The sequence below is a fragment of the Colossoma macropomum genome, unplaced genomic scaffold (genome assembly GCF_904425465.1).
Source record: "Colossoma macropomum unplaced genomic scaffold, Colossoma_macropomum, whole genome shotgun sequence".
Lineage (NCBI taxonomy): Eukaryota > Metazoa > Chordata > Actinopteri > Characiformes > Serrasalmidae > Colossoma > Colossoma macropomum.
The window spans coordinates 4,865,958-4,877,420 of record NW_023494802.1 but is presented as its reverse complement, the minus strand read 5'-3'; the positions used below and the strand labels follow the sequence as shown (position 1 = coordinate 4,877,420).

The following is an 11,463-nucleotide window of genomic DNA, read 5'->3' as shown; positions in this document are numbered from 1 at the left end:
AGCTGTTTACCCCTACCCATTAACCTTGAAATTATAAGACATGTTTCAGCCCAGCTTGTTTTTTTAATCAAGAACAATATAAGGCAGAATAAAGGTAAATCAACAATTGTCAGTCTTAAAAGCTTGTTAAAAAGCCTGACTGATCAGATTAATAAGCTAAAGAGAGGCTGGAAAATGTTCAGGGAAAAACATAAGAGAAATGGGCTTCTGGTTTTCTGAGTATCTAAAATCCAAGTTATACACAAATGCAAAATGAAATGAAACATCATAAACACAATACTACAAAGAGAAGATAGCTTTATTTTTGTTGAATAAGTTAATAAAATACAGGATCTTTCATTACCGTGGAAACTGCTGGTATAAAAAAGTAACCTCAAAATATGTGAACTTTAATTTTTTTAACTTCTTTTTGTCCCCCTGGCATCTGTAGCTAAGAGGTTTTGCTTATAATTTTATGACATTAATATCACATTAATTCTATTGCAGCACAAAAGAAAAATAACACAAGAACGTTTAAGCATTTTACACACTAACATGGCTGTCAGAACAAAACCAGTTACCTCCTAAATGGTACTTTTACAGGACAAGGAAACCTGGTCTCAGCTTCAAAGTAAGTGCATTTAACAAGCACAATTTCTGTTGGTTCATTAGTCATGAATTGTTCACACGATGTAAAGAAAACTGGTGTTTTCAAATGGTATATAAAAAAACTTAAACCTGAAAAATTGACTAACTTTCTGAACCAGATTTTGCTCAATAAGTAGTTATTCTACTTGACAAAATCAGAGTTGAACAGCTTTAAAGTGGTTTGTATATCCCAATAGTATCATTCTTATACAGACAGACACACACACGCCTCCGCCCTGAGTCTCTTGTTCTGTTCTGTTATCTCTGGCTGCTTTCTGCAGAAGTGGCCTCCCTGTATTGCTGAGTCCAGGACTGAGGCTCTTGGTTGTGTAGCTGGGAATAGAACAGAAAAAACACATATGAAACACATATAAAGCATATAAAAGATATAAAAGACATTCTTCAATACTTATTTTTCCAAGTCTGGACACTAATTGCAGTACTTAAGTACTGTTCAGAAAAGACGCATGCACCAAACATAAAATCCTCATATGTCTCTACATAGGGATGTGGGATACGATGATCACATGAATATCATGTTTTTCATGATATTGTGAGTACTTCCATAACACTAAAATTAATTAAAAACAGACCCCCCAGTGTGGCGTAGCTGTTTTATGTATTTACTATTATAACACATCAGTTTCTAAATGTTTATTGACACATTGGTCTTTTTTGTACCTGCTTGATTATTGCAATGCATTTTTCACAGGATTTCCTACAACCACAACAAATAAACTACAACTCAAAATGCAAAAGTAAAAATATTAACAAGCGCTAAAAACGAGATCCTTTTAGACCAGTTTTAGCATCACTCCATTGGCTGCCTGTTTCCTTTAGAATTGACTATAAAATTTAATCAGTAGTTTTTAAATCTCTTAATGATGCAGCACCTTCATATATCTATGATAGTTTGTCAAGCCATGTTCCATATCATGCCTTAAGATCATCCAGTGCTTGCTCTCTCCACATTTAATGTATTAAACTTTGTCATGAATTTAAAAAAAAAACAAAAAAAAAACATCTTTTTTCCATTTTAGCCTTTAAATCACCTTTATTTTTTCTGACGTTAACATTCTTTTTCAAGTTGTTTTAATAACTGGACTTAATTGTTGTTATTTTGTCACTGCTTTTATTTGTTTTATCTTGTTTGAAGATTTCACTTGATTACCTCTTGTTTCTTTTCTTTTTCTGTTGTTTTAGTTCAAACTAGCCACATTTACAAGCAGCCTGAGAATTCGTTAATAATCTGACTAATAGCTCAATCGGAATAGAATACGTCCTTGTATACTAATCGGAATAGACTAGTCCGAATGAGACCATTCGGAATACAATTCCTATCCGATTGAATGAGGCTGGTAATCCTGTAAATAATCCGTAAATCGAATAATAACCATGTAAACGCTTGTATCTGATTACATTCCCAATCAGAAAATGTAAGTACGTTCTGCACATTTGCGTCACGTCATAGCGAGGAGACCAAGTTTATGCTTTGAACTTTAAAAGACGGCGGTGGGACGGGCATCCAGCTTATGAGTCTCAGAACATGACGTCTTCTTTAATAAGTACATGTGCAGAACCTAAAAGTAATCAAACACACAAGCGATGCTTACTGCTGCTCATCGCACTCTGATTGGCTGACATGATGCTCGTTGTCATGGTAATGTCTACACCAAGTGGTTCTCTATGCACGCGCATAATTTTGGATCGGATTGCTTGTAGTCTGCATATAAACGAAGATTTCCATCAGACTGTTGAGCAGAGTGAGCATATAAACACCTCAGTCTTAATCTATAATCGGAAGGTATTTAATCGGATTGGCAAAAGCCTTGCATGCAAACGTAGCCACTGTAAAGCACTTTCAGCTGCATTATAAAAGTACAAAAGGGTCTATATAAATAAAGTTGATAATTATTTGTCAATCAAATGCCGCTAAGCTGTACACCCGGCATTTAAAAAACATTTAAACTCTTTCTAATGCTGCCTTCACAGTGAACGTGTTACATGCTCGCCATTCTGGTGCAGAAGTGGCCAACACTCCCTATGGGGTGAATGAAAAAACTTTGTGTTTAGCTGTAGCTAAACCACTAAAACTTACACTGCACTGAAAAGACCATTCTCATTATGCCAAGTTCACCTTCTTCAATACTTAAACACAACACACTGGTTGTATGTACTGGTTAGGTGGAGATATAACTACCTTGCAACTTTATGTCTACTTTGCTAGCCTAAAAGCTAATAACTACAAACCCGGAAGACTGACATGAGCCAATACCTGCTTCTATGATTTATGTATTGTGAAAGGTAAATTATTTTGGATACGGCTTAAATTAGACATCGACAATTTTTTAAAAACAAAATATACAATAAAATAATAAAACACCATGAATCATGAAGATGTCTTGAAGTAAGATGATGATATATATTTTCCATACTGCCACTCCTGTGTAGTTGGTTTTGCTTTAATTAAAGCAGTGTTTATTAATCCTGCTCATGAATCCTGGATCAGGTTTGCAGACAATACATTTACATTTAGGATACTTGGCAGAAAATCTTATCCAGAGTAACTTACAGTTTAATCATGTTACAGAGATGTAGAGTCAGGAGTCTTGCCCAAGGACTCTTATTAGCATAGCATGGTGTGCTTGCCTGGGCGAGGAATCAAACCCCAGTTTGCCACATGGGGAAATGTTTCACTATACAATGCTATACAAACCATTGATTCCCGACGCTAATCTGCTGCAGTGCGAGGTGCACAGTTCAAACTGTGCAGGACTATCAAACGCTGGATTAAAGTCAGTAAAGTGATTAAAAGACTTTTTCACATTGTGCTATTATCTTCAAAGACAGTAAACATGCTATGTTACACAGGTGGAAAATGGTAAAATGGATCAACTGACCTCCCCGATGAATTCGAGCATTTTCATCTTGGACACCTCCTTCTCAGCCCTCTGGCCCCAGCGAAACTCAAACTCCAGCGGATCAGTGTGGGGGATTCGCACGTACTCCAGGTATCTAACAAAAAAAAAACACAGCAAATACAAAATTTACTAGGCTACCTCAAATCAGAGTTATTTCACTGTTTTTATACAGTTTTTTTTTTTATTTCACTGTTTTTATACTGTTTTTCTGTTTTTTTGTTTTTGCAGACAATAAGATGTTGGATATCACTTACAAGAAACTTACAAGAATGTTTGAGCAGTAGCTTACTTTAAGACAAACAAGTAATTAATCAGGATATTTAACTGCTTGTTTGTCTTAAAGAAGGAAGAAAATCTAGTTTTAACGGGGTCATAAAAACGGTTTACAACTATTTATCTCACAAAAAAGTTCACTAACTTTACTTAATAGATAAATAAAATATATTACATTAACAACACATTCTTTTCTTTTCTTCTAGAAGGAACCGAGTTGATGTAGTATAGTTTACTCACATGGAACCTATGTATGCTTTTAAATCAAGAAAAGTCAGCATACTTTTTTTCTTTTTAAAATAAATACAAACTAACACATATACAGTGTGTTTAGACCAAGACTGTAGTTTAATGCTGACTCATTATTAATAAAAGAATGACTTTGTTTTGTTTTCACAATGCCGGAGTTTGTTTGGAGCCATTTGAAGCTTAGACTGATTGTCTTTGTAAATCTAACTCTCTTCAGTGCTCCACTGTACTCTTTGGTGTGGTATAAACCAGCTGTCCATGGTCTGAGGGACACCAGCTCTGAACACACCAACAGCCTCAACTGGGATTTGAACCTACAACCTTTTGGGTTTCCCTCAACTGCTGTAACCTCCTGAGCTACCTGAATAACAGGCCTGGAAAAGGTGAGAAAGGTGGAAATGGAGGGATACTGTGCCCAAAAAGGACAGAGTAATAACAGAGAGATAATGGCAGTGAGGTGTGATGATGCCACATTCATTTGACCTTTTCATCAATACAACAACTGAAAAGGTCCGCATAACAAAGCACAAATAAGAGTGATCAGACTTTTTCAAATCTGCAATTGTCATTGGTCAAAAGAATTTGCTAAAAGTCACATCATGTAGAACTGTAGATGTATTAGTACTCAATTTACTCCACGTTGCTGAACAAACATAAATAAATAAATAATAATAAAAGAAATAAATAAGTTAGTCATTGTTAATGTACTTACTTTTGTCGCACAAACTCATCGATGATCACTTTCTTCACATCACCAAAGTCCTCATGCTTCTCCCTGTGTGGAGAATTTATATACAGCTGTCAGACACAGTTTTATAGAAACTAATCAAAATGTTTCAATATTATTTTTAATAGGTATCTCACCCAACGTCCACTCTCAGCTTCTTCAGGGTGTTCCACACCACATCTAGCAACAGACATCAAGATGGTTAAATGCTTGTGTTGATTTCTAGTTTGACATAATTCATAGTTATTATATCTTTCAGATTTACTGTATTACATATAGTCGCTATAGAAACAAAACCTCACATCTCTGAGAAGGAAGAAGTGCTATTAACTTTGATGGACATTAACATTAGATTTCAAGCATATTCACGATGAAACATGTGATATAAAAGAATATTAATAATGTAGAATTCAAGAATGCAAATACTAAAACTCACTTTCTTTGACGGTTCCTCCCTTCATGAAAATAATACTGAGAATGACAAACAGCAGTCCTGTCTTCGGGTTTCCAGGACACCTGACAAACAGCGCATAGGATACAGTTATACATCGCTTTTTTTTTTTTAAGCAACATTTACTAAACTCAAATCAGTGTTGTCACTGCTACTTACATGCTGATTGGCTCCCCAGGCACAGGCTGCAGCTTGTTGACTAAGATGTAAATATGATTCTTGGAGTCTATCTCTACAAGCTTTAGTCCAAAAACCTGTTTGGGGAGGGGGACATCATTATGTCACCACAAGATAAAATTACCACCTGCGGTACCAAAACAGAATAACGGACGAAGCATACCTGCTCAAATGTGCGGTCAGCTCTCTTCATAATGTCTTGGTATAAGGCTTTGTACTCCTTTATTACATGTTTGGCAATATCTGCCGGAGGGGGACAAACAATTACAAGTGTTGAAGTATGTTCATTACAGACATATTTTATGAAACACAGTAAGAGCAGTGATCTTTTAGTCTTTGTTCCAAATATTTCTATCTAGCCCAGGGGTCAGCAACATGTGGCTCTGGAGCCGCATGCGGCCCTTTTACTGTCCTGTTGCAGCTCCACAGCAAAATTAGGTTTTTAGGTAAAAATAAAATAATCCTCCTTTGCAGTAAAATAAAGCTCTGCTGATTGTTCTAACAGTTTTAACAATAAATTGTCAAACACTGGTGTTTATGTAAAACTGCTAATTCACCCTTTAGCCCTGAAGGCTGGCGTGCAGACTGCTGGTCACCACAGCAACACAGATAACAGTCTTGCCTAGCTAGTAGCTAACGAAAAGGCAAAGAGAAAGGTTTAAGACGAACATCGGTAATTTGGAGACGAATGCACTTATTTGCATTTATAATCACTCTGGCGAATGAGAAGCTGACTTCAACCTAATAAAAAGTTGAATGTTAAGAGACATTTTACAATAAACCATTCTATTTTTATGGAAAAGTTTCCTGCCACAGATGCGAGAAAAGCAGCTATAGCTGAGCTAAAACTTAAAACAGAGCAAAGCCTGGATTTTTGTTTCTATTGTATTTTTTAGCCGATACAAGTATATTAGCACCAACTGTGACATATTTACAGCCAAGATGGTGGAACGTTAGTTCAATAAAATAGACATGAAATGTTGTGGCTCCCAAGGTGGTTAGATTTTTGTTTAAACTTGACAAAATGCCTCTTCTTAACATACGAGGTTGCAGACCCCTAAGCTAGCCTTACCAATACCAAATGTTATGAAATGAGACCTTTCCTTGGAACATGAGTCAGTTAAGAATACACTACTACTTGTATTCTGCTTACATATCAAACTATGTTTAGAATATAAACAAATATTTAATACTATAAGTCTTGAATGTGCAAATGTGTAGATCTCTATTGCACACTCCACTTTTTCTGGGGAATTCACACAACCAAAATGCACCACACTTTAAAATACTACTCAGACAGGATGGGGAGGTGGGGTAACCACACCAAACTACAGTTCATTTTATAGCATGGGATTAATATATCCTTGCACTATTACTACTGTTCATTTCATAGCATGAAATGAATATAACCTGATGTTATCTCTATAGCTCATCTTACATCTTATCTAATGTAACCTGGGGTTATTTCTACAGCTCATTTCATTGCATAGGATTAACATGACCTGGGGTTCTCTCTACAGCTTGTCTTATAGCATGGGCTTAATATAACCTGGGGCTTTTCCTAAAGTTTTTTTTATAGTACAGGATTAATATAGCCTGTGGTTATTGCTACAGTTAATTTTACAGTAAATGATTATAGCATGGAATTACCACAACCTGGGGTTACTTTTACAGCTTTTACTTATATCATGGGATTATTATAACCTGGAATTATTTCTACTACTTGTTTTATAGCAGACAAAGGTTGCCAGAATCTTTACTGACATAAGGGATGTGCAGTCTGGTAAAAACAAGTTATGTGGCAGATTTACACATGACCAAAATTAAGAAATGCCAGAATAAATTACACCATCCACTTAACCATGTAGAAGTAATCCCCTTCTGAATAGTACTCTCCCTGTCCAACTGTTATCATGTTCATTTTTACTATACTACTATATACAATGCCTATTTATACTTTATGTCCTGTGCCCTGTGTAAAATGCTCTGCCAAAGGTATTTATTAGAGGAGCTCCACTAACCTGCTCTGCGGATGGGTATTTTCTTCTGGTCCTTTATCAGGATGAATTGCACCACTTCAGCAACCTTCCGATTAAAAGACACAAATGAGTTGACAAACAGCACAGCAACTTCAACATTTTATACTAAATTCATGATTGAGTGTGATGCCTATGTAAATATATTCTGTAAAAAAATTAAATGGGGGCCTGGAGTCTACAGAAGGGGGCTAATACTGAAACAGATCTCATGATAAACAGAAAAATCTTGACTCTCATCTACACGTTGTGAAAATGTATATTAACATATTCATGTCTAAACAGACTGTTTATAAGTTTAATGAACTTGAATCACCTTACGATCCACCTGAACAGGTGTGAAGTTCTCCCTGGCCTTTTGGACCTGTGATGAAGTTGGCTGCGTTAAGGACATGTCAACGTCATCATCCTCATCCAGGACAACCTGCTGTGACCGCTGTGAAGGTCCAAAATGACACAGAACAGCAAGTGTTCTTAAGTATAGCAGCAACTCTTTTTCTTTACTTTAACATAGAGGTGGGCAATAAAGCTATATTTTAATAATTACAAGCTTAAATCGTTCTTTGCATGGTGACATTGTTCTTCAGATTGATGGACAATGTGTTGTATATAGTTTTACATAGAACCCTTGGAAAATTATTCTATATAGCACTAAATTGGTTCTGCTATTCTTGACATCTGTTACGATGTCCAGCTTGTAACAATAGAAGAACCCTTGTTTGGTGCTATATAGAACCATTTTCAAATAAGTTCTATATAGAACCATCTACAACACACTAACCATTAAAATGAAGAACATTTCACAATGCAAAAAATCATTAAAGCATGAAATGGTTCTATATGGACCTGTGATGTATGACGTGGATGAAAATCAGCCCTTGATGTAAAATGCATATCAATAATGTGAGCTAACTTTACAGTCATAGTAAAGTACTTATGCAACAGCTAGCAAACTAAAACCAAAGAAAACGAAGCTGAGGTTGGCTTCTTGTTCGAACTCACCGTTCCACCTTAAATGGTGCTGCAATAACGATTTAGCGCCTCAGTCGCCACAATGTAACTAGCATCATTTAAGGTGGAACGGGAAATTCGAATAATAAGCCAACTTTAGACTTAGAAGAAGAAAGCCTTCTATCGTCCTTACCCTTAAATTTTTGTTCTGGGAGCCCACAGCCGCGACTCTCTTCCTCTGAGACATCTTTATTCAGATTTTTTAAAATCCAGAGTTTGTGAAATGAACGGTAAGTTAGCTCATCCTGTTCAGTTGACGTTACAGTACAACAGAGTGGCAGCTAACAAGCTAATCTTATCAAATGTAGACGCTTAACGTCGATTAAAGGAGCGGAGCGTCTCACTTTTAGTAGAAGACCGTGAAAATTATCATTACTCGTAATTAGTGCTAATATAACAGACAAATAAGACAATATAATCGCATATTTTGCTTTTAAAACGAAAGCACACGCTGCAGTTGTCGTCTCCCCAGTCACGTGCTACCAATGGACTCATCTGATTGGTGGAACTGTGACATGGTTTTATTTTATCCCACCTTTTTCCGACAAGTCCCGCGTTATTTGTTCACACCCGCATTCCGACACGTCCCATTGTGATTGGCTACTGATATTCCGCCAAGCCAATCACAGCTCAGTAGGGCGGTGCTTGTCGGAAAACAGGTTGAAGTAAAATTAACTCTACACGCTGCTTGGTAAACTCTTTTTTCTTCCTTTTACTAGATCTTACCTTTTTGTCTTTGACTTTTTTATACTTTACTACAACTCCAATTTGTTGTTTAATGTTTATTAAAATGTTATTTATTTCTATTACAATATTTGTATTAGATTAATATATATATATATATATATATATATATATATATATATATATATATATATATATATATATATATGTATGTAATGTTCAATATTTCATTTTTTATGTTATTTTTTAAATTCAATATTTTTATTGGTTTTGGTTCTCTCATACTAGTTTTTTATTTTCTCCTTTATAAAATCTTTGTTAAAAAAAAAACAGTGTCTACTCCACGTATGGACACTGGGTGGCAGTGTAATACTTAGGTTGTGAAGTATGGTCAGTTTACACTGGACTCTTGTTGACATTTGCAAGCAATCAAGATTAGACTAATGAAACAAAGTGTGTAAAATATCTTGATTTTTATATTTTCATATATGTAGTTAAATTTCTCTGCCTAGGGTTTTATCTGCCTCTAATCAGTTTGTTTAAGTTAGCCATGGCCTTCTCAGGAAAATAAGTACACTATGGTCTACAAAGAGAGTGAAAAAAAAATCTAATTCCTATTTTTTTGTTCCTCAACAAGCTGTCTGCATTAATATTTACCTCTAATCAATCTGTTTTAGTTGTCCATGACTGCTGATTAGGCTGTATGTTTCGAACAGATCCTAGACTATTCAGTTAAGCCATTCTTAAAGGTGAAGTACAAATTTCTTTACAGTGGTGGTGATAGGAACCAGTGGTCATGATACATTTAACCCAAACATTTTATTTACTATTTAAAACCACCAGTGAACCTACATGTACCTTCTTTATATAAGTAATGTTGATAGTGGGTACTGTTTTGGGGACTTTTATGCCTTACAACCCCCTTTTGCCCCTAAGACAAAAAGAGTGAGCCCCCCCAGTTAAGAGGTATTAAACAGATGCAAGAGATCTATCACCACTGTGAACAATTCTGACTCTGTAAGTTTCTCTAGAATGGAGCTTTCACCCCAAACCACTATGAATGATTTTTAACTGTGCATCAATTTTGAAAATTTGGTGGAATTCCCCTTTAACTGAACTGTGTAAGAAGTGCTAGTAACTGCTTAAGGGGAAATCCAGCAAATTTTAAAATTTTCTGTATAATTGCATGGTTAAAATGTAAACAAAGTCATTTGGAGTGGTTTGATGTAAAACACTCCGCACAAGAGAAACTTACTGAGATATTCTTTAGAGTGGTGGTGAAAGGAGCCAGGAATCTTAATATCTAAATGCAAGTAAATGTCATAGTCACTTTATTTACCATCCAGTTTTATATGCAATGTTAATGATGATAAAATTGTGGTAAATCTAGAAAATAAGTTTCCATTTGGTACTTTTCTGCCTTCTCTCACCAACAATGACTTACAAAAATACATTTTAGCCCAAAAGTTTAACACTATCTCAAACGCTCAAAACTGTAATCAAACACTGTCCCAGACATCATACAGCATATTCGAACCATTTCATTAGTTTTCTGCAAGGGAGCTTCAAGAGGCATTAAACTCTTCAGTTGCTGGCTCCCATCACCACCACTAAGAACAACTCTCGCTCTATAATGAAGCATCTCACATCAAAAGACTCTAAATGACTTTGTTTGCACATTGCACATTTGTTTACACACAATTGCATTACTGCAAAATTTTGAAAAATTGGTGGAATTCTCCTTTAAGATGTAAAATTATTTTTAAAAAAGGTGCCATGTGTTATGGTTAAATGCTTCATTTATGGCATATGTTAGGCTAGTATTAATACAACAATGCGTTTTGTAGGCAGCCCTAGGCCCTTTTAAATCTCAACATTTCAGCTAGACAGATGAGCTTGAAAATCTTTTACAAGCAAACACATTTCGGCAACAGCGAGGTTAATTTCACTCCCCATAAATTACAGCAGTTCAGTTTCTCTTCCCCCTCCTAATGCAGTGTTGTTCCAACCCCCCCACCTCCCTCCCTCCTGTCAGCACGCTGCACACACACAGCTGGGGGAGAGTCGGATTTGTGTGTGTGAGTGTGTTTGTGTGATAGCATTGTGCCAAGGGCAGGGAAGGGCAGGCGGGCCCAGACTGAGTGGCGCCGGCGCACACCTGGGGAAGTTCAGGTTAAATAGCTCCACATTCCTCGGCGCACAGCTGATTGAAACATTAACAAACAGTAATCCGTGAGCCAAGCTGCAGATGGGCCGGGACCGCAGCCAAGGGGGAAAAAAAAACGGCTCACTGGACTGTGGTGTGTG

General features: G+C 36.2%; 1 protein-coding gene and 1 non-coding gene across 2 annotated transcripts; both read right to left on the bottom strand.

Moving 5' to 3' along the window:
* Positions 1 to 280: 280 nt before the first annotated feature.
* Positions 281 to 8,965, bottom strand: ndnl2 (necdin-like 2). Its single transcript, XM_036592307.1, has 10 exons — positions 8,606 to 8,965; positions 7,778 to 7,897; positions 7,447 to 7,510; positions 5,589 to 5,668; positions 5,408 to 5,502; positions 5,234 to 5,313; positions 4,935 to 4,977; positions 4,783 to 4,845; positions 3,528 to 3,642; positions 281 to 960 (listed from the first exon to the last, which is right to left on the bottom strand). The coding sequence occupies exons 1-10, from the start codon at positions 8,657 to 8,659 to the stop codon at positions 886 to 888; spliced, it is 789 nt and encodes a 262-aa protein (XP_036448200.1). The 5' UTR covers positions 8,660 to 8,965; the 3' UTR covers positions 281 to 885.
* LOC118823133 lies at positions 4,240 to 4,362 on the bottom strand. The gene has a single exon (XR_005008511.1). It is a non-coding gene; the product is annotated as a small nucleolar RNA SNORA11 (small nucleolar RNA).
* Positions 8,966 to 11,463: the final 2,498 nt, after the last annotated feature.